Below are 23420 nucleotides of genomic sequence, written 5' to 3'. Positions count from 1 at the left end.
TTGGGGGCGGTCAAGCCTGAAGCGGGGGCAGGCAGGCAGGTGAGCGGTTAGGAGCCAGCGGTCCTGGATTGCGAGAGGGATGTCTGACTGTCAGACATCCCCCGAGGGGTCACAGATTGGAAAGGGTGCAGGCTGGGCTGAGGGACACCCCCCCATGCACGAATTTTGTGCACCGGGCCACTAGTCCTATATAATAAAAGCCTAATAAGCTAAGTGTCCGGTTGTCCAGTTGGCCGTTCAACCAATCAAAGCGTAATATGCTAATTATATGCTAAGGCCTCTCAACTGCTTGCTATGGCAGGCACTGACCACCAGGGGGCAGATGCTCTGACCAGTAGGTTAGCTTGCTGCTGGGGTCTGGCCAATCAGGACTGAGCAAGACAGGCCGGACACACCCCGGAGCCTTTCTGCGGTCCCTCCCCAGCTGGCCAACCTCCCACGTCCCTCACTGGCCTGATCGTGCACCGGTGGGGTTCCTTGGCCTGGCCTGTGCCCTCTCGCAATCTGGGATCCATCGGGGGATGTCGGAGAGCCTGTTTCGGCCTGATGGCAGAAGGACTGGTCGCTATGATGTGCACTGACCACCAGGGGGCAGATGCTCAACACAGATACTCAGCCAGAAGCCGGGCTCATGGCTGGCGAGCCCAGCAGCAGTGAAGGGAGCCTCTCCAGCCTTTGCAGCAGCACTAAGGATGTCCAACTGCTGGCTTAGTTAGAAATCCCCTGAGGGCTCTTGGACTGAGAGAGGGTGCAGGCCGGGCTGAGCGACCCCCACCCCCGAGTGCATGAATTTTGTGCACCGGCCCTCTAGTATTAAATATACTTAAAAACATTGAGTTGTGCCCTAGCTGGCTTGGCTCAGTGGATAGAGCATGGGCCTGTGGACTGAAGGGTCCCAGGTTCCATTCTGGTCAAAGGCACATGCCCTGGTTTCGGGGCTCAATCCCCAGTAGGTGACGTGCAAGAGGCAGCCGATCAATGCTTCTCTCATCATTGATGCTTCTATCTCCCTCTCCTTTCCTCTCAAATCAATAAACATATATTTAAAGAACACTCTTGAAAAACAAACAGAGAGAGAAACCAAGATGACGGCATAGGTAAACACCTAAACTGCTGCCTCGCACAACAATTTCAAAACTACAACTAAAAGACAAAACGGACATCATCCAGAACCACAGGAAGGCTGGCTGAGTGGAAATTCTACAACTAGAAGGAAAGAGAAAAGCACACTGAGACTCAGAGGAGATGCAGGAGGCAGAGGTACTGAGACGTGTGCGTGGAAAGGACTGGCAACTGAGTGCGCAGCTGGCTTTCTCAAGTGGGAGGGAGACAAAAGCTCCCGACTGCGCTGAACTCCAGTTCCGGGCGAGACTCTGGGGACCCAGACTCATATGGGGTGAAACTGGACTGTCAGGAAAGAGAAAAGCACACTGAAACTCAGAGGAACTGTGGAAGGCAGGGGTACCGAGGGGCGCACGCGGAGAGGGCAGGCAACTGAGTACGCAGCTGGCTTTCTCAAGTGGGAGGGAGACAAAAGCTCCTGACTGCATTGAACTCCAGTTCTGGGTGAGACTCTGGGGACCCAGACTCATTTGGGGAGAAACTGGATTGTCTGGCAGTGGGTGGAACTCAAGGGTGGCTTTCTCTCAGAGGTGCTTGCAGCGATTACCACGGGACACTGAGACACAGGGGCCTATTAAGGCAAGGCTGTCGGGAAACCAATGCTGTCTGCTCCGCCCTGAGACTCCGACCCATCCAATCTGAGCACAGAAGCTTTTGCAGGTCTTGTCTCATAAGGGTATCTCCAGCACAGAAGTTCTCCCAGCATAGACACAGCTGATCCGCACAGCCAGTTGGCCTGGAGGTCAATTCCTCCCAGTGATACCAACAACAATCAAGGCTTAACTACAATAAGACTGTGCACACAGCCCACAAAGGGGTGCACCAAGAGTGTCCACCTCAGGTAACTGGGGAGGCTGAGCCACTGGGCCCTATAGGACACCTAGCACACAAAGCCACTCTATCAACACAGGGAAGCAGCCAAAATGTGGAGACAAAGAAACAGGTTACAAATGAAAGAAATGGAGGAAAGCAAACGACTGGATAGAGTTCAAAACCACGGTTATAAGGTTTTTCAAGAATTCTCTACAAAAGGATGATAAATTTAGCGAGACCCTCGAGGATATGAAAAAGGACCAACTAGAAATTAAACATACACTGACTGAAATAAAAAATAAGCCGGAACCGGTTTGGCTCAGTGGATAGAGCGTCGGCCTGCGGACTGAAGGGTCCCGGGTTCGATTCCGGTCAAGGGCATGTACCTTGGTTGCGGGCACATCCCCAGTGGGGGGTGTGCAGGAGGCAGCTGATCGATGTATCTCTCTCATCGATGTTTCTAGCTATCTATCCTCTCCCTTTCCTCTCTGTAAAAAATCAATAAAATATATTAAAAAATAATAATAATAATATATAGAGATCCAACAGCAGACTAGAGGATTGCAAGAATCAAGTCAAAGATTTGAAATACAAAGAAGCACAAAACACCCAACTGGAAAAGCAAAAAGGAAAAAGAATCCAAAAAATATGAAGATAGTGTAAGGAGCCTCTGGGACAACTTCAAGCGTACCAACATCAGAATTATGGGGGTGCCAGAAGAGAGAGAGCAAGATACTGAAAACCTATTTGAAGAAATAATGACGGAAAACTTCCCCCACCTGGTGAAAGAAATAGACTTACAAGTCCAGGAAGCGCACAGAACCCCAAACAAAAGGAATCCAAAGGGGACCACACCAAGACACATCATAATTAAAATGCCAAGAGCAAAAAACAAAGAGAGAATATTAAAAGCAGCAAGAGAAAAACAGTTAATTACCTACAAGGGAGCACCCATACAACTGTCAGCGGATTTCTCAACAGAAACTATGCAGGCCAGATGGGAGTGGCAAGAAATATTCAAAGTGATGAATAGCAAGAACCTACAACCAAGATTACTCTACCCAGCAAAGCTATCATTCAGAATTGAAGGTCAGATAAAGAGCTTCACAGATAAGAAAAAGCTAAAGGAGTTCATCACCACCAAACCAGTATTATATGAAATGCTGAAGGGTGTTCTTAAAGAAGAGGAAGAAGAAAAAGGTAAAGATAAAAATTATGAACAACAAATACATATCTATCAACAAGTGAATCTAAAAATCAAGTGAATAAAAAAATCTGATGAACAGAATAAACTGGTGAATATAATAGAATCAGGGGCATAGAAAGGGAGTGGACTGACAATTCTCGAGGGGAATGGAGTGTGGGGGTGCAGGAAGAGACTGGATAAAAATCATACACCTATGGATGAGGACGGGGGTGGGGGGGAGGTAAGGGCAGAGGGTGGGGTGGGAACCGGGTGGAGGGGAGCTATGGGGGAAAAAAGAGGAACAATTGTAATAATCTGAACAATAAAGATTTATTAAATTTAAAAAAAAAGAAAAACAAACAAACAAACACCACAGAAAAAGATAATTGAGTTGTGATCTTTAAGTGGGTGAATTTTATGGCTTGGAAATTACATCTAAATAAAGCTGTTTGTTAAAAAGAAGCACATCACTGGACATATGATGAACTTTCAATCATTATAAAAAGAGCAAAAATATGTTCTGCTCTTAAAAGGACTTTATCCCACATGGTCCTGTCAATCCCTCATAAAGTAGGTTCTATTATTATCCTTTAAGTGTACAGATGGGGAAAATGAGACTCAGTTTGTGTACCTTGCTCATGATCACACAACTAAGATACAGCAGAGCTGGAACTGGAACCCATGTCTCTCTGCCTTTGTATCCCAAGCCCTTTCTGTTTTCAATAGACCATAGTGCCCCTCTAAATACAGTCACTGTAACTACATCAAGTGATTTCAATTTAGGCCTTAGTGGTTGTATCTAGGGAACTCAGGATCAGCTGGGGGATCACTTCTTGGCCTTTGGCTAAGATCAAGTGTGGATGAACTGGGGGAATACTATGTAATGACTCTCTGAGACTTACAGAAGTGTTCTAGAGCAGTGGTCGGCAAACTGCGGCTCGCGAGCCACATGCGGCTCGGGAGCCGTAGTTTGCCGCTCTGTTGACTAATGAGTTTGCTGACCACTGACCTAGACTCTCGATTCCAATAATTACAGGCTGTTGTTGTTCCTTGTGATTAAGCCCCTACCCCAGTGGTCGGCAAACTCGTTAGTCAACAGAGCAGCAAACCGTGGCTCGCGAGCTACATGCCGCAGTTTGCTGACCACTGTTCTAGAGGAACACTGAGCCAGGAGCTTGAACTATCAGTTCAGGAAGTCTCTGCCCTTAGGCATTGTTCATAGGTCCTGGCAATGCACCTAGTGCTAATTACCTATGAGATAGCTAAACAATCTCAGTCTGCTGCTATTAGAGGTGGCTCCCAGGAGCATGTCCAATAAGGAGGTTGTGACTCCTCTCAGACAAGGGCTAGAGGTCTAAGAGTGGCTTCCCTCCCTGCAAAATGGAAACATCTCTCAATACCAGGCTGTCAAGGCCAGGTGATGTATAGCTCACCACTTGGTACTGTGATTTCCAGATCTGAGCAGCAGCATGCGGGGAGCGGGGGGGGACGGCTGTGCAAAGAAGAAAATGTTCTTGGAGAAGCATAAATCTCCTCCAGACAAAAGGTTAAAATGCAGGTGCGGATGGCTGATATCTGAGAAAGCATGCCTCCCAGATTGCAAATCTGCTGTAAATTGCTCATCAGTTTTCCCCACAGGAATCTCCTAGTCTATCCCTCTGTATTCACCCACTCAGAAGACTGACTTAAAAAATACTTTCAAAGAACAGGATGGTGATTCAATTGGAGCTATATTTAAAAACTATATCACACACACATACACACATACACAATCAACACAACATTGATAAAACTGACTTTCTTTTACTTGGTCTTGCTGTGTTCTACAGTCTGATGATCATTGGTCACAAGGACAAATGACCAAAAGGCCTTGCAAGAACCTCATGTCCTTTCTGAATCATCAAAAAAAAAAAAAAAAAAAAAAGAGTCTGCTATGTTCACTCTAGCTTTATTACTCTACGCATGTTGCTGAGTTTTAACTACATGAAAATCTGTAAGCTATGCATGGTGTATGTAGTAGCCATTAACCAGAGTATTTTATTCACCAGATCAAACTGTTTTCTAAACATGGGAGAAAATTTAGAGTGGAATCCTCCTCCAACTGTGACCCCAGTTAGGGCCCTGAAAGCCTTAATTTCCTGGATCCCCCCAGGATACAGGGAGCTCAAGGCAAGAGAGAGATGGCAGCTGCCTCTGGATTTCCAACCATCCCCATATAGGTGGAGAGTTGGCATTTGTCTGAGATTTTCTCAAAGTTGTGTCTTCAAGACCAGGTGCTGTTATGTTGTGTCAGTTGAAATTTCCTCTATATAAATGCAAAGGCACTTAACTGTATTGGCATTATTCCTTTAATCATATTTCTGTATTCTCCCACTAGGTTGTAAGCTTTGTGAGGGCAAGGACCATGTCTGTTATTTACAGCTCTATCTGCAGTGCCTGGCACATACATAATGAGTACTTGAGAAACAGTTGTTGAATGAATAAGTGAAATGCCTACTTCAGGAAAACGGCTGATAAAGCCCAACAGGTAATCTCTTTCCTTCCACTTTCCCATTTTCCTTTTTTTTCTGTGTCTGAGAGAAGAGGTGATGCTTTGTCTTTTCCAGTTGGTGGTTTACCAGCATCCTTTAAGCCCAGTCGGCTGAGCATTGAGTTGGGTTAGCTGGCAGCCAGTAGCTGCTATGGGACAAGACTATAGACCCTGCTAGAGAAACCAGGCTTTGAGTAGACTGGTGTTCTATTGTCTGAGGTTGGCAGGATGACTGTTCCCTATAGGTCTTTACTAAACCACACTGGAGCTTCTGTTCTGGGTTGAAAGTGGGGTCTGATGGAGGAAGCCAATCTTAACTTTGTATCAGGAACTGATGGCCCCTCACTATAACCTGGGTGGAGGTCTCCTCAGTGGTGCTGCTTGCTGTTGCCCTTTCCTGTCCTTGGGACCATGGGATAATGTGCATACCAGCCCCTGACAGGCTGACCCATGAGACTCATTCTGTCACACTCACCTTGAACCCTGGGTGGCTACTGTCAACCCAGCAACTAACAACCCAAAGGCCAAGTACTGGGCCTAGGCATTGGCCCAAGCCCCTGGAGAAGTCAAGTGCTACAAACAGTGGGGACACCACAGTCGTCCACCTGGCTCCTGCATGGACAGAGAGGCCCTGTGCTAGAGGCAGCCTGAGCCCCCTTCACTCTGTAGGCCCAATGCTGAAGGTTCTCAGGAATCAGGGAAGGGCTCTAAAGTCATGTATAGCATTTAGATAAGCCTCCCTTCTGGGCTAGAAGAGAATCCAATCAAATTTATTTGCCTTTGGAAAAGCAACATGATTCAACATGGTGCCACTATTCCCATAGTAAGGGGAATACTTAATGAAGGCATTGGCTAGGGCAGTGGTCGGCAAACTGTGGCTCGCGAGCCGCGGTTTGCAGCTCTGTTGACTAATGAGTTTGCCGACCACTGGGCTAGGGTGCTAATGGGCTGACCAAAACCCTTTGGAAGGCAGGGTGGGACTACAGAACCACCCAAGGAGCCTTCTTAAAATGAACCCCCAAACAACCCTCACTTGCACATCTGGTCCTCAGCTGAGCTCTAGGCTCTTCCTTCTGTTTTGCCTTTTCCCTTTCTCCCTCTCTATCCTGCTCAGTAAGGAGTATAATTTACTTAGGTGTGATGATAGAGAGGAAGATCACAGGTGACACTAATAATGCTAATACTGGCTTTGCCATAATTTGGCCATCAGAGTTTTCATAGTATATATGGCCATCCACCTTGAGCAATCCACCTTGAGACATATGGCAACGTGGATCCCCAGGTTCTTAATATTCCAAGTCAGTTCTTTTGCTTCTTTATGTGGCCTACATCATATGCCTTGGGGCCCCCTATCTTTCCCCAAATCTGTGTTTGGTGGATTGCCTTCTAATTCCTATGGGCAATGTTATGAGGTATAAACATGTGTTTGCTGTGATGTTCATTTTGAAGAAAATGAGGTGAGAGGGTTTATGTGGATGCACAGCCCACTGGGTGCTGGGTCATCCATCAGGTATGTGCTTCTATTCTCAAACTCCTCAATATAGATCAGATGTGACCATGCTGCAAGGTAAGACAGCCTTGAAGATAAAAGAAATAGTTTAGCAGCAAGACAAATTGGGTAAAGAGTCTTCAGCATGTGAGGAGGGCAACTACTGGGTAGTAAGTCTCAGCTTCTACTTGTGATGTTTGGGTGCTGGGGTGGGGAGAGCACTCATTGCATTGTATGTGAGTCTTGGGTCTAATATGTGGAGTGACTGTTCTTTGGTCTCCTCCCATTTTGGTTTGGGGTGGCAGTATCTGGATTGGGCTGATTTTCCTCCAAAGGCCCTGATTATGCCATCATCAGGAAAGCTCTGAGGAGTGGCTTCACTTCGCTGTTTGAGAGTTGCACTTGACTTTGTTCTTAGTGGTCAACCCCTTCAATCTCTAATATTCCTGCTGGCTATATATACTCTGTGCTTGCACACTCTTTCCTACCCCAACCTTCTGTGGCCTCTTACTTCAGGCAGCTATCAACCACCTTATGAACAAAAGAAAATTTTATCTTTATTTTCAGCTTCCACTTTTAAAAAAAGTTAGAACACCCATGCATCTCTCCTAGATCAATGTACCTCTAAAGTTTTTCCTTAGATTCAATGAGATTCCTTAATTGGTTCTCTATTTATTGCTTGTTTGCTATTTTTATCTTACTATCATTCAGACTCAATCACAATGTGTTGTTACAGGCATCCTTTGTGGGACAAGCCCATCAGAAAGCCAGCTGTCTTTCCAACTGGCTTGTGCCAAGTGGGACGCAGTGGTACAGCATCAGCTCCTGGCAAATCAGGTGCTGGGAGGATGGGGTGAACATTAAGGCAGTGGAGCTCCTCCCCCCATGTTTCCAGGGTCCAAAGGACTTCCACTACACCAAAAATCGAGGCTGAGCCCTACCTGCCTTGATCATTGGAGGTGGAAGAGGCTGGTTGGTGGGCCTGGAGAAAACCATCTTCCTGGAATCCATCAGGAGGCGGCAGTACCCTGCAATCAGGCAGGCAAAATTGGTGGCTTCAGGCCACTCCATCAACAACACCAGAGGCTGGGGGAGAGACAGGAAGAAACATGAGGACATGGGAAGGAAGAAAACAGGTTCAATTCCTGGAGAATGATAGTATATAAAATATAATTTGCATGGTTATGGGAACCATAGTTTCTGAACCAAAAATTGAGGCATATGTCCTGACAAATGATTTCTTCTGATTTGAGAGTTAATTTATAGTAAACTCTTACCCAGGTATCAAAACTAAATCAACCTTAATTACTCATTTAATGAACCACCTTTACTGAAGAAGACTGAAATTATTAAACATCATGTGACTGTCATGTGGCTTTTATTGGGGTTGTCAGGGCTCAGCAGATGTTCAGGCCAGCTGGGAAAGCTGGGGTGAACCTAGGAGTTGAGGGAAAAATCCTTTATGAGAAGTTCCTTGAATGCACAGCTCATCTCTATAACCACCTACAATACCTAGAACAGCTCCTGGACATGGACATTCCGTGCAATCAAGTCCTCACTGTGCCTTCCAGGTCAAGGTCTTTCTGGTCTGCAGCCCTGCTCAGACCTTCATGTTCTCCCCTTTTCCCTTGGTTTCCCAAAGTGTTCTCAAGATGTTAATTGGTGCTCCTTAAAATAATTCCTTGATCAAATACATGAGTGAAACACTGGGTTAAACAACACTATATAGATAATTGTACTTATGGAAATTATCAGATCCTTTAATATATTAATGTGCAGTACCAACTTCAAGAGTGGGACTTCCGTATTCCAACTTTTCTAAAATGTTTTATTAAAAAAATCTATTTTTGCCCTGGCCAGTATTTCTCAATGGTTAGAACATTGGCTCGCACACTGAAGGGTCTCAGGTTTGATTTTGGGTCAAGGGTATGCACCTGGGTTGCAGGTTTGATACCCCGCCCTATTGGTCCTGGCAAGTGTGGAAAGCAACCAATCAATGTGTCTCTCTCACATGGATGCTTCTCTTTCTCTCTTCCTTCCTTCCACTCTCTCTAAAATATAAGTGGAAAAACTACCCTGGGGATTAAAAACAGCAACAACAACAAAAATAAAGGAAGCAGCTTCTCTTTAAAAATATCTATTTTCATAAACCATCTTAAGGTGTTCTGAGGGTTTGTTTGTTTTTAACCTAGTTTGGGAAATACTAGCATACTCTGTTGCCTTCTGTTCCTGACCTTAAATCAGTCAAATTAATCCTGGGATTAGCTAGTTGACTACGTCAGAGACCTGGCAATGATACACAAAAAAAAATAATATAATGAAAATAAATGAACACCTTTTCAATAAACCTTTCCAATATCTGTATTGTAATTAAAAAAAGAAAGTGTGCCTTGAAAATAAGTTTGGGTCAGATGGATATCAGCCATGAGAACACTGTACCTAGGACAGGGTAGTGGCTTCCAAATTAAGACCACTGAAAATTGCACTGGCTGAAGAGGGGCCATTGGGTTGTGGGTTGCCTTGACTTTTGAGCATTTCCAGACTAGGCATTAAAAGCTAAAAGGATTAAGAGGTGCCAAAACCGGTTTGGCTCAGTGGATAGAGCGTCGGCCTGCGGACTGAAGGGTCCCGGGTTCGATTCTGGTCAAGGGCATGTACCTTGGTTCCGGGCACATCCCCAGTGGGAGGTGTGCAGGAGGCAGCTGATCGATGTCTCTCTCTCATCGATGTTTCTAGCTCTCTATCCCTCTCCCTTCCTCTCTGTAAAATATCAATAAAATATATTAAAAAAATAAAATAAATAAAAGGATTAAGAGGATTAAATTAAGTTATATGAGAAGCCAATATTTTTATAAGTAATTTAATCCTAATAAAGTCTAAGAAAGTTATTGAGACATCCCATAATCCCTCTGTATATGCAAATAATCCAAAGGGGATAGATACTCTTTAAAGAATATAATTATAAGCTTAATAAAAAGGAGAAATTTTAAACTTTTGAAATCTCTTCCACTAATATTTACAGGGTAAACTAAAGTTTGTTGTTAAAATACTAAATCTGATCATTAATATTGTCAACATAATGTAGAGAGTCATTGTAATATAGCTATTCAGCTACATGACTCAGTATCCAAGCCTCAGCCCTGTAGGTGCCTTGCTGTAAAAAAGAAAGATTAAAACATTTTTTTTATATATATTTTTTGGCAATGGGTGTGAGACATTTTATTGCTCTCATTTGGTTCTTAATTTTTAAAAAAATTTTATTGTTTAAAGTATTACACATAGTAGTACACATATCTCCTTTTTTCCCCCATTGACCTTCCTCCAGCTTCCCCTACCCCGTCGCATGCCCTCATCGCACCCCCGCATTGTCTTGTGTCCATTGGTTGTGCTTATATGCATGCATACAAGTCCTTCGGTTGATCTCTTTCCCCCCCTCCCCAAAACTCCCCAGCCTTCCCGCTGTAATTTGACAGTCTGTTCGATGGTTTACTGCCTCTGTATCTATCTTTTTGTTCATCAGGTTATAATGTTCTTTATTTCCCATAAATGAGTGAGATCATGAGGTATTTTTCTTTCATTGCCTGGCTTATTTCACTTAGCATAATGCTCTCCAGTTCCACCAATGCTGCTGCAAATGGTAAGAAATCCTTCTTTTTTATAGCAGCGTAGTATTCCATTGTGTAGATGTACCATAGTTTTCTAATCCACTCATCTGCTGATGGGCATTTAGGCTGTTTCCAAATCGCAGCTATGGTGAATTGTGCTGCTATGAACATAGGGGTGCATATATCCTTTCTGATTGGTGTTTCTAGTTTCTTGGGATATATTCCTAGAAGTGGGATTACTGGGTCAAATGGGAGCTCCATTTTTAGCTTTTTCAGGAAACTCCACACTGTTCTCCACAGTGGCTGCACCAGTCTGCATTCCCAACAGGAGTGCAAAAGAGTTCCTTTTTCTCCTCAACCTCGCCAGCACTTGTCGTTTGTTGATTTGTTGATGATTGCCATTCTGACAGGTGTGAGATGGTACCGCATTGTTGTTTTGATTTGCATCTCTCAGATAATTAGTGACTTTGAGAATGTTTTCATATGCCTCTTGGCCTTCCTTCTGTCTTCTTTCAAAAAGTATCTATATAGGTCCGTTGCCCACTTTTTTAAAAAAATAATTCTTTATTGTTCAGATTATTGCAGGTGTTCCTCTTTTTTTCCCCCCATAGCTCCCCTCCACCTGATTCCCCACCCCACCCCACCCCATGCCCTTACCCCCCGCCACTGTCTTCATCCATAGGTGTAAGATTTTTGTCCAATCTCTTCCCGCACCCCGCACACCCCTTTCCCCTGAGAATTGTCAGTCCACTCCCTTTCTATGTCCCTGATTCTATTATATTCACCAGTCCATTCTGTTCTTCAGATTTTTTATTCACTTCATTTTTAGATTCACTTGTTGGTAGGTATGTATTTGATGTCATTTTGTTGTTCATATTTTTTTTTTTTTACATTTCTTAAACATTATTTATTTATTTATTTTTTATTTATTTTTAAATAAATTTTTATTCAGATTATTACAATTATTTCTCCTTTTCCCCCCCATAGCTCCCCTCCACCCAGTTACCACCCCACCTTCTGCCCTTACCTCCCCCCCACTGCCTCATCCATAGGTGTATGATTTTTGTCCAGTCATTTCATGAACCACCCCATACCCCATTCCCCCTGAGAATTATCAGTCCACTCCCTTTCTATGCCCCTGATTCTATTATATTCACCAGATTATTCTGTTCCTCAGGTTTTTAATTCACTTGATTTTTAGGTTCACTTGTTGATAGATATGTATTTGTTGTTCATAATTTTTATCTTTACTTTTTTCTTCTTCCTCTTCTTTAAGAATACCTTTCAGCATTTCATATAATACTGGTTTGGTGGTGATGAACTCCTTTAGCTTTTTCTTATCTGTAAAGCTCTTTATCTTCCCTTCAATTCTGAATGATAGCTTTGCTGGGTAGAGTAATCTTGGTTGTAGGTTCTTGCTATTCATCACATTGAAAATTTATTGCCAGTCCCGTCTGGCCTGCATAGTTTCTGTTGAGAAATCAGCTGACAGTCGTATGGGTGCTCCCTTGTAGGTAACTAACTGTTTTTCTCTTGCTGCTTTTAATATTCTCTCTTTGTCTTTTGCTCTTGGCATTTTAATTATAATGTGTCTTGGTGTGGTCCTCTTTGGATTCCTTTTGTTTGGGGTTCTGTGCGCTTCCTGGACTTGTAAGTCTATTTCTTTCACCAGGTGGGGGAAGATTTCCGTCATTATTTCTTCAAATAGGTTTTCAGTATCTTGCTCTCTCTCTTCTTCTGGCACCCCCATAATTCTGATGTTGGTACGCTTGAAGTTGTCCCAGAGTCTTCTTACACTATCTTCAACTTTTTGGATTTTTTTTTTTTTGCTTTTTGCTTTTTCGGTTGAGTGTTTTTTGTTTCTTTGTGTTTCAATTCTTTGACTTGATTTTTGTGTTCCTCTTGTCTGTTTTTGGGTCTCTGTATAATATTTTTTATTTCAGTCAGTGTATGTTTAATTTCTAGTTGGTCCTTTTTCATATCTTCAAGGGTCTCGTTATATTTATCGGCCTTTTCTAGGATATTCTTGAAAAGCCTTATAACCGTGGTTTTGAATTCTATATCCAGTCGTTTGTTTTCCTCCATTTCTTTCGTTTGTGATCTGATTCTTTGACGCCGCATTTTCACTACTTCCCTGAGTTGGTAAGGTAGATTTGTGTGCTAGGTTTCCAATATGGCCCAGTGGGTCTGCCTCCCCAGTTAACCTGAGGTGGACACTCTTGGTGCACCCCTTTGTGGACTGTGTGTACAGCCTTGTTGTAATTAAGTCTTGATTATTGTTGGTATCACTGGGAAGATCTGAACTCCAGGCCAGTTGGCTGTAAGGATCAGCTGTGTCTATGCTGGGAGAAGTTCGGTGCTGGAGACAGCCTTATAGGATTAGACTTGCCTAATTGCAATAGCCTCTGTGCTCAGCTTGGATGGGGTGGAGTCTCAGTCTTGGCTTCCTGTCAGCCTTACCCTTGCGCGCACGTGCGCGCCTTCAGACCTCCACCTTCCCTGGCTCCTGAGTCTCTGCCCGAGAGTCCAGACTCCCCCCACAAGAGCGTGAGTCCCTAGGGGCTCGCCTGGAACCGGGGTTCAGTGCAGTCAGGAACCTCCGACTCCCTTCCACTAGGGAAAGCCTGTGGCAACCTCCGCAGCCTTTGTGCGCACTGGCACGTGCGCGCGCACGCGCGGGCGCTTCCAGTCCTCCGCGTTCCCCGGCTCCGGAGTCTCCGCCCGAGAGTCCAGACTCCCCCCACAAGAGCGTGGGTCCCCAGGGGCTCGCCTGGAACTGGGGTTCACTGCAGTGAGAACTGGGGCTCAGTGCATTCAGGAGCCTCTGACTCCCTTCCACTAGGGAAAGCCTGTGGCAACCTCTGCAGCCTTTGTGCGCACTGGCACGTGCGCGCTTTCAGTCCTCCGCCTTCCCCAGCTCCCGAGTCTCCGCCCGAGAGTCCAGACTCCCCCCGTAAAAGCGTGGGTCCCCAGGGGCTCGCCTGGAACTGGGGTTCAGTGCAGTCAGAACTGGGGTTCAGTGCGGTCGGGGGCTTCCTTCCCCCTTCCGCCAGAGAAAGTCAGCCAGGCTCTCAGCCACCCTTCCTCTCTGCGTGCACAAAGACCCTTTGCCGTACCTCCAATTCTCTGTGAGCTTTTCTCTTTCCTTCTAGTTGTAGAATTTTCACTCAGCCAGCTTTCCTGTGGTTCTGGATGGTGTCCGTTCTGTCTTTTAGTTGTAGTTTTGAAATTGTTGTGCGAGGCAGCAGTTTAGGTGCTCACCTATGCCGCCATCTTGGTTTCTCCTCTCTTAAACATTTTTTTAAATAAATCTTTATTCAGATTATTACAATTGTTTCACCTTTTTCCCCGCATAGCTCCCCTCCACCCGGTTCCCACCCCACCTTCTGCCCTTACCTCCCCCCCACTGTCCTCAGCCATAGGTGTATGATTTTTGTCCAGTCTCTTCCTGAACACCCCCATACCCCTTTCCCCCTGAGAATTATCAGTCCACTCCCTATCTATGCCCCTGATTCTATTATATTCACCAGATTATTCTGTTCCTCAGGTTTTTAATTCACTTGATTTTTAGGTTCACTTGTTGATAGATATGTATTTGTTGTTCATAATTTTTATCTTTACTTTTTTCTTCTTACTCTTCTTTAAGAACACCTTTCAGCATTTCATATAATACTGGTTTGGTGGTGATGAACTCCTTTAGCTTTTTCTTATCGGTGAAGCTCTTTATCTGCCCTTCAATTCTGAATGATAGCTGTTGGTACGCTTGAAGTTGTCCCACAGTCTTCTTACACTATCTTCAACTTTTTGGATTTTTTTTTTCTTTTTGCTTTTTCTGTTGAGTGTTTTTTGCTTCTTTGTATTTCAATTCTTTGACTTGATTCTTGTGTTCCTCTAGTCTGTTGTTGGGTCTCTGTATAATTACTTCAGTCAGTGTATGTTTAATTTCTAGTTGGTCCTTTTTCATATCTTCGAGGGTCTCGTTATATTTATCGGCCTTTTCTAGGATATTCTTGAAAAGCCTTATAACCGTGGTTTTGAATTCTATATCCAGTCGTTTGTTTTCTTCCATTTCTTTCATTTGTGATCTGTTTCTTTGACGCCGCATTTTCATTGCTTCCCTGAGTTGGTAGGGTAGATTTGTGTGCTAGGTTTCCTATATAGCCCAGTGGGTCGGCCTCCCCAATTAACCTGAGGTGGACACTCTTGGTGCACCCCTTTGTGGACTGTGTGTACAGCCTTGTTGTAGTTAAGTCTTGATTGTTGTTGGTATCACTGGGAGGAATTGACCTCCAGGCCAGTTGGCTGTAAGGATCAGCTGTGTCTACGCTGGGAGAAGTTCGGTGCTGGAGACAGCCTTATAGGATTAGACTTGCCAAATTGCAATAGCCTCTGTGCTCAGCTTGGATGGGGTGGAGTCTCAGGGCGGAGCAGACAGTCTTGGCTTCCAGTCAACCTTGCTCTTTCGCGCGTGCGCGTCAGCAGACCTCTGCCTTCCCAGATCATAAGTATCCGTCCGAGAGTCCAGATCCCCCCCCCGCCCCGCCGTAAGAGCGCGGGTCCCCAGGGGCTCGCCTGGAACTGGGGTTCAGTGCAGTCAGAATTGGGGTTCAGTGCAGTCAGGAGCTTCGGACTCCCTTCTGCTAGGGAAAGCCTGTGGCAACCTCCGCAGCCCTTGTGCACACTGGCACGCGCGCCTCCAGCACCCTGCCTGCTGGGGCTCCCCCGGATCTCCCCCGGGTCTCCGAGTCTCCGGGTGCCTTTCTCTCTACCTGACAGTCCAGACTCCCCCTGTATGAGCCTGGGTCCACGGGGTTTCGCCCGGGACTGGGGTTCAGTGCACTCAGAACTGGGGTTCAGTGCGGTCAGGGGCTTCCTTCCCCCTTCCGCCAGAGAAAGTCAGCCAGGCTCTCAGCCACCCTTCCTCTTTGCACGCACAAAGACCCTTTGCCGTACCTCCAATTCTCTGTGAGCTTTTCTCTTTCCTTCTAGTTGTAGAATTTTCACTCAGCCAGCTTTCCTGTGGTTCTGGATGGTGTCCGTTCTGTCTTTTAGTTATAGTTTTGAAATTGTTGAGCGAGACTGCAGTTTAGGTGCTTACCTATGCCGCCATATTGGTTTCTCCTTGTTGTTCATTACTTTTATCTTTACCTTTTTCTTCTTCTTCCTCTTCTTAAAAAATACCCTTCAGCATTTCATGTAATCCTGGTTTGGTGGTGATGAACTCCTTAGCTTTTTCTTGTCTGTGAAGCTCTTTATCTGACCTTCAACTCTGAATGATAGCTTTGCTGGGTAGAGTAATCTTGGTTGTAGGTTCTTGCTATTCATCATTTTGAATATTTCTTGCCACTCCCTTCTGGCCTGCATAGTTTCTGTTGAGAAATCAGCTGACAGTCGTATGGGTACTCCCTTGTAGGTAACTAACCATTTTTCTCTTGCTGCTTTCAAGATTCTCTCTTTGTCTTTTGCCCTTGGCATTTTAATTATGACGTGTCTTGGTGTGGTCCTCTTTGGGTTCCTCTTGTACGAGGTTCTGTGCACTTCCTGAACTTGTAAGTCTATTTCTTTCACCAGGTAGGGAAATTTTCTGTCATTATTTCTTCTAATAGGTTTTCAATATTTTGCTCTCTCTCTTCTTCTGGCACCCCAAAAATTCGGATGTTGGTATGCTTAAAGTTGTCCTAGAGGCTCCTTACATTATCTACATATTTTTGAATTCTTTTTTCTTTTTGTTTTTCTGGTTGGGTGTTTTTTTGTTTTCTCATATTTCAGATCTTTGGTTTGATTCTTGGGGTATGTTGATCTACAGTTGAGTTTCTGTATATTCTTTATTTTAGACAGTGTATGCTTAATTTCTGACTGGTCCTTTTCCATTTTTTTTGGCATTCTCATTAAGGTCCTTGAAGGTCTCACTAATCTCCTCGGAGGTCTCATCAAGTTTCTCGACGGTTTTTAGAACATTCTTGAGTAACCTTATAAATGTGTTTCTGAACTCTATGTCGTCCAGTATTTTGCTTTCCTCCATTTCTTTCATTCGTGACATGTTTTTTTTGTCTCCGCACTTTGCTGCTTCCCTGTGTTGATGGAGTGGCTTTGTGTGGTAGGTCACCTATAGGGACCAGTAGCTCAGCCTCCCCAATCACCTGAGGTGGATGCTCTTGGTACACCCCTTTGTGGGCTGAGTGCAAAGTCTTGGTGTAGTTAAGCCTTGATTGCTGTTGGTACACTGGGAGGAACTGACCTCCAGGCCAATTGGCTGTGAGGACCCGCTGTGTCTATAATGGAAGAACTGCTGCGCTGGAGACACGCTTATGGTGCAGGACTTGTTTCTGTGGGGCTTTGGTGCTCACTGAGTCTACCTCTTGAATGTGTCACTTATGGATGTGAGGAGTTGAAATCTGGTGTCTCACACTGACCACTAGGTACACTGGCTTCTGGATCTCCAATGGGGTGCAGGGCAGCTACTGTCTGAGGCTACCCAGCAGGAGCTACAGCGAGAACTACAGTTTTCTCCTCTTTGGTTGGGGTTTGGAGGTTTTGGAGCTGTCTGACCCAGGCTGCAAGTTTGCTATGTTAAGCTGCAATAGGGCAAGCCATTCAGATGCTAAAGCTGCTGCTTGGAGCTTGGGTGGGTTTGTAGATTGTGCGGGGCAGGGTCTCAGGGCATCACTAGGCTAGGGTGTGGCAAAAAGTGATGGCTGCCAGTTAGCCGGCTCTGCGTCAACAACCGCGTCCCCGAGTCCCGCGCCCCAGCGCAGTATACAATTATTCCTGCGCGCAGCCCTGCAAGCAAGCCACCCTCACTTTCTGACCCGATGGCAGACAGTCCAGCTTCTCTCCGTAGGAGTTTGGGTCCCCCCGCGTCTCCCCAGAAGCTGGAGTTCGGAGTAACTGGGAGCTTGTCTCCCTTCGGGTTGAAAAAAGCAGCGCCCCCAGTTCCCCTCCGCCAGCCCGATTCGTGAGCCTCCATACCTTAGCTTTTCAGCACTTGTGCACGTCTCAATGGTCTTTTCTCTTTCCTTCTAGTTGTAGGCCTTCCAGTCAGCCAGCTTTCCCGTGGTTCTGGGTGATAGACGTTTTGTCTTTTAGTTGTAGTTTTAAAATTGTTGCATGAGGCAGCAGTTTAGGTGTTTACCTATGCCGCCATCTTGGATCCTCCCTTGCCCACTTTTTTATTGGATCATTTATCTTCCTTTTATTAAGTTGTATGAGTTCCCTGTAAATGTTGGAGACTAAACCTTTATCAGTGATAACATTTGCAAATATGTTCTCTCATACAGAGGGCTTTCTTGTAGTTTTGTTGATGGTTTCTTTTGCTATGCAAAAGCTTTTTATTTTCATGTAGTCCCATTTGTTTATTTTCTCTTTAGTTTCCATTTCCCTAGGAGCGTTATCGGTGAAGAAATTGCTTTAGCATATGTCTGAGTTTTCACTGCCTGTAGATTCCTCTAGTATTTTTATGGTTTCCTGTCTTATGTCTAAATCCTTTATCCATTTTGAGTTTATTTTTGTGTATGGTGTAAGTTGGTGGTCTAGTTTCATTTTTTTGCATGTATCTGTCCAATTTTCCCAACACCATTTATTGAAGAGACTGTCTTGACTCCATTGTATGTTCCATGCCTCCTTTATCAAATATTAATTGGGCATAGTGGTTTGGGTTGATATCTGGATTCTCTATTCTATTCCATTGGTCTATATGTCTGTTCTTGTGCCAGTACCAGGCTGTTTTGAGAACAGTGGCTTTGTAATATAGCTTGAAATCTGATATTGAGATGCCACCTACTTTGTTCTTCTTTCTCAGGATTGCTGTGGCTATTTGGGGTCTTTTTTTATTCCAGATGAATTTTTGGAAAGTTCTTTCTGGGTCTGTGAAATATGCCATTTGTATTTTAATGGGGAGTGCATTGAATCTATAGATTGCTTTGGGTAGTATGGACATTTTGATGATGTTGATTCTACCAATCCATGAACATGGTATGTTCTTCCATCTGTTTATGTCTTCCTCTCTTTTTTCAGTGTCCTGTAGTTTTCCGCATATAGGTCTTTTACTTCCTTAGTTAAGTTTATTCCTAGGTATCTTAATTTTTTTGGTGCGGTGGTAAATGGGATTGGTTTTTTAGTTTCTCTTTCTGTAAGTTCACTATTGGCGTATAGAAATGCCATAGATTTCTTGGCATTAATTTTTTATCCTGCCACATTGCCAAATTCATTTATTAAGTCTAATTGTTTTTTTGATGGGGTCTTTCAGGTTCTTTATGTACAATATCATGTCATCTGCGAAAAAGGACAGTTTTACTTCTTTTCCAATTTGGATGCCTTTTATTTCTTCTTCTTGTCTAATCGCAGTGGCTAATACTTCCAGTACTATGTCAAACAGGAGTGGTGAGAGTGGGCATCCCTGTCTTGTTCCTGTTCTTAGGGGAAATGATTTTAGTTTTTTTCCATTGAGTATGATGTCGGCTGTGGGTTTGTCATATATGGCTTTTATAATGTGGAGGTATGATTCTCTATTCCCACCTTGCTGAAAGTTTTTATCCAAAATGGGTGTTGGATTTTGTCAAATGCTTATTCTGCATCAATTGATATGACTATGTGATTTTTTCCCCCTCAATTTGTTTATGTGATGTATCACGTTTATTGATTTGCGGATATTGTACCATACTTGCATCCCTGGGATAAATCCTACTTGGTCATGGTGTATGATCTTTCTGAAGTACTGCTGGATCTGATTTGCTAGAATATTGTTGAAGATTTTGGCATCCATGTTCATGAGGGATATTGGCCTGTAATTCTCTTTCATTGTGTTGTCTTTATCTTGTTTTGGTATTAGGGTGATGCTGGCTTCAGAGAAGGAGCTTTGAAGTGTTCCTTCCTCTTGAATTTTTTTGAATAGTCTGAGGAGGATAGGTTTTAGTTCTTCCTTGAATGTTTGGTAAAACTCCCTGTGAAGCCATCAGGCCCCGGGCTTTTGTTTGTGGGAAGCTTTTTGATGACTGCTTCAATTTCTTCCATTGTTATTGGCCTATTGAGATGTTTAAATTCTTCCTGAGTTTTTGAAGGTTGTATTTTTCTAGGAATATGTCCATTTCCTCCAGGTTGTCCAGTTTGTTGGAATAGAGTTGTTCATAGTATTTTTTAACAATCCTTTGAATTTCTGTGGGGTCTTTTGTTATTTTTCCTCTTTCATTTCTGATTTTGTTTATTTGGGTCCTCTCTCTTTGCTTCTTGGTGAGCCTTGCTAGAGGTTCATCAATCTTGTTAATCCTTTCAAAGAACCATCTCTTGGTTTTGTTGATCTTTTGTATTTTTTTTTTGTCTCTATGTCATTTATCTTCACTGTGATCTTTATTATTTCCTTCCTTCTGCTTACACGGGGCTTTTCTTGTTGCTCTCTTTCTAACTCTTTGAGTTGTAGGGTTAGGTAATTTATTACCATTGTTTCTTGTTTTTTGCAGTAGGCTTGTAGAGCTATGAACTTCCCTCTCAAGACTGCTTTCCCTGTGTCCCATAGATTTTGGATTGCTGTGTTCTCATTGTCGTTTGTTGCCATGATGTTTTTTATTTCTTCTTTGATCTCTCTGGTAACCCAGTCATTATTTAATAGCATGTTACTTAGTCTCCAGGTGTTTGATTTTTTTGGATTGTTTTTATTGTAGTTGATTTCCAGTGTGATGCCATTGTGATCTGAGAAGATGCTTGATATGATTTCTATCTTCTTAAATTTGAAGAGACTTTGCCTGTGACACAATATATGGTCTATCTTTGAAAATGACCCATGTGCACTTGAGAAGAATGTATATTCTGTGGCTTTGGGGTGAAATGTTCTGAAGATGTCAATTAATTCCATCTGATCTAGTGAGTCATTTAGGATTGATGTTTCTTTGCTGATTTTTTGTTTATAGGACTTGTCCAATGGTGATAGTGGGGTATTAAAGTCCTCTAATATGATTGTTTTGCTGTCAATCTCTCCCTTGATATCCTCCAGTTTTTTTTTTTTTTTTATGTATTTGGGTGCTCCTGTATTGGGTCATATATGTTTACCAGAGTTGTTTCTTCTGGTTGGATTGCTCCCTTTAGTATTATGAAGTGGCCTTCCTTATCTCTTGTTATGTACTTCATTTTGAGATCTAATTTGTCAGATATAAGTATTGCTACCCCAGCTTTTTTTCATTTCCATTCGCCTGAAAAACCTTTTTCCATCCCTTCACCCTCAGTCTGTGTGCATCTTTTTTTCTGAGGTGGGTTTCCTGTCGACAGCAGATATATGGGTCATGTTTTCTTATCCACTCAGTTACCCCATGTCTTTTGATTCGGGCATTTAATCCATTGACATTTAAAGTTATTATTGGTAGGTACTTATTTGTCGCCATTTTTATTCTTTACCCGTGTTCCTTCTTCGCTTCCTATTTCTTCTTTTTACAGCAGACCCTTTAGCATTTCTTGCATTGCTGGCTTGGTGGTAATAAACTCCCTTAGTCCTTTTTTGTCTGTGAAGCTCCTGATTTCACCCTCAATTTTGATTGATAATCTTGCTGGTTACAATATTCTTGGATTCAGACCCTTCCTTTGCATGACTTTGTATATTTCATTCCATTCCCTTCTTGCCTGATGTGTTTTGTTGAGAAATCAGTCAGTAGTCTGATGGGGGATCCTTTGTAGGTAACTTTCTGTCTCTCTCTGGCCGCTTTTAAGATTTTTACATTGTCATTGGTGTTTCCCAATTTAATTATAATGTGCCTTGGCATTGTTCTTTTGGGGTTCGTTTTGTATGGGACTCTGTGAGCTTCTTGGATTTGTGTGAGTTTCTTCTTCCCTATATCAGGGAAGTTTTCTGTCATTATTTCTTTAAACAGGTTTTCTATTCCTTGCTCAGTTTCCTCTCTTTTGGCACCCCTATTATGCAGATGTTGTTTCGTTTCATGTTGTCCCAAAGTTCTCTTAGGCTCTCCTCCTGCTTTTTAATTTTTTTTTCTAGAAGCTGCTATGCTTGGGTATTTTTTCCTACCTTGTCTTCTAGCTCACTGATGTGGTCCTCTGCTTCTTCTAGTCTACTGTTGATGCTTTCTACTGAGTTCTTTATAGCAGCGATGTCATTTTTCATTTCTTCTTGGTTCTTCATTTCCTCTTGGTTCTTACACATATTGTTAAATTTGTTTTCCATTCTTTTCATCCACCTTATGACCATTTCTCTGAATTCTTTCTGTGATCAGTTGCTTGCCTTCATTTCGTTTACTTCCTTTTCTGGTGATGCCTGCTTTTCTATCATATGTGGGCTGTTTCTTTGTCTCCCCACGATCTCTCTTCTCTGGGTGTCTGGTTATGTAGTTCTCTTTCTCCTGCATTGATTCAAAGGCACAAAATACAACACAACAAGGCACAATGCACAAGGCACTGAACACAAATGTATTCACGATACTAATAACCCCAAATAAAGGTGGCCACCAGAGAAAAAAGAATTAGGGGATAAGAAAGAAAGAAGAGAAAAAAAAAAGACAAGAAAATGCGTGCAAAAATGAAATTGGGAAAAGAAAAAAAAGTAAGAGAGAAAGAAAGAGAATAAAACAGAAGAGGGGAAAGAACTATTTGTATGGGGAGACAACTCCAATAGAACAGCCACTAATCCCAACAAATGCCAGCAACAAATACCTGGAGATGAATGCAAACTACAAACAACAACTAATATCAAGTGAGTTGAGGGAAAACAGAAGCAAAAAACAAAAACAAAACAAAAAGAAAAAGTGAAACAATCTCACAAACAAGCATAAAAAACAATATAATCAACAATCAAGCAAACAACAACAAAAGGACAGAGAGAAAAAATTGGATAGTGAAGAAAGAGAAGAGAGAGGTATGTATGGACTTAGATCAGGGAATTGGAAATTAGATATATAAGTAAGGTGAAATTTTAATGGGGGGTAAAAAGAAGGAATAGGGAAAATCTAAAGCAGGAATAGGGTAAGAGAAACAGGACAAAAAAGGGGAAAAGTGCGGAAGAGAGTCTTGGCATAAAGGTAAAGTTGAGATAGAGTAAAATGATGCTAAAGGAAAGATGAAAATAGAATGTAGATCACTTATCCCAAAATAAAATAAAGAGAAAATAAATTGACACTTTTAAAAAACAGGTAAAATAGTAGTAGTAATAATACTAAAAATATAAATGTAATAATTAAAAAGGTAAAATCAAGTGAGGAAAAAAGAAAAAAAAATTAATTTAAGTAAAAGATGAAAAAATAAATAAAAATTCTCAGTAGTGAAGGTCATTCACTTCCTCTACTGTTCTTTTTGGTACGCCTGTTTCCTAGTCAGGACAGTATTGAAGTTCCCTGCGTTCTACTGTTCCTCAGTGTTGTAGGCCACCGTCCTGATTTTCAAGCAGGCAGTACTTCATTGTTTCTTATACTCCTTTATTTTTGTTTACACAAGAGTCAATTTGTGATTCAATCCCTGGCTGGCAGTGTTTCTGAGTTGACCTCTGGATCTATAGGTCCTCTCTAGCTAGTGTTTAGATTTTGTTTTCCCTGTGACACTTAATACTGGTTTGGGGGAATGGGCTGCCCCAGAGCTGGTTCTCTGATGGTTATTCCCCGCTCTGATCCCCAGGTTCCACAAAAACAACTTTCCCCTGCAGTCTCTTAGAGTGTCCCCAATTGGGTGATCGTATATATTGGGCTTAGTAAT

At 43.1% G+C, this 23420-nt stretch overlaps 1 protein-coding gene across 12 annotated transcripts in view; it reads right to left on the bottom strand.

Annotated features, from left to right (window-relative positions):
• FRMPD3 (FERM and PDZ domain containing 3) overlaps positions 1-23420 on the bottom strand; it is a 177989-nt gene that overhangs the window by 27951 nt on the left and 126618 nt on the right. For all 12 annotated transcript variants that reach the window (XM_080653054.1, XM_080653057.1, XM_080653058.1 and 9 more), the window contains one exon: positions 8082-8226. In XM_080653054.1, coding sequence (XP_080509180.1) covers positions 8082-8226 — 145 coding nt within the window. The remainder of the gene's footprint in view (positions 1-8081; positions 8227-23420) is intronic.

This window comes from Plecotus auritus (genome assembly GCF_963455305.1).
Source record: "Plecotus auritus genome assembly, chromosome: X".
Taxonomy (NCBI): Eukaryota; Metazoa; Chordata; class Mammalia; order Chiroptera; family Vespertilionidae; genus Plecotus; species Plecotus auritus.
This window is presented reverse-complemented; position numbering and strand designations above follow the sequence as displayed.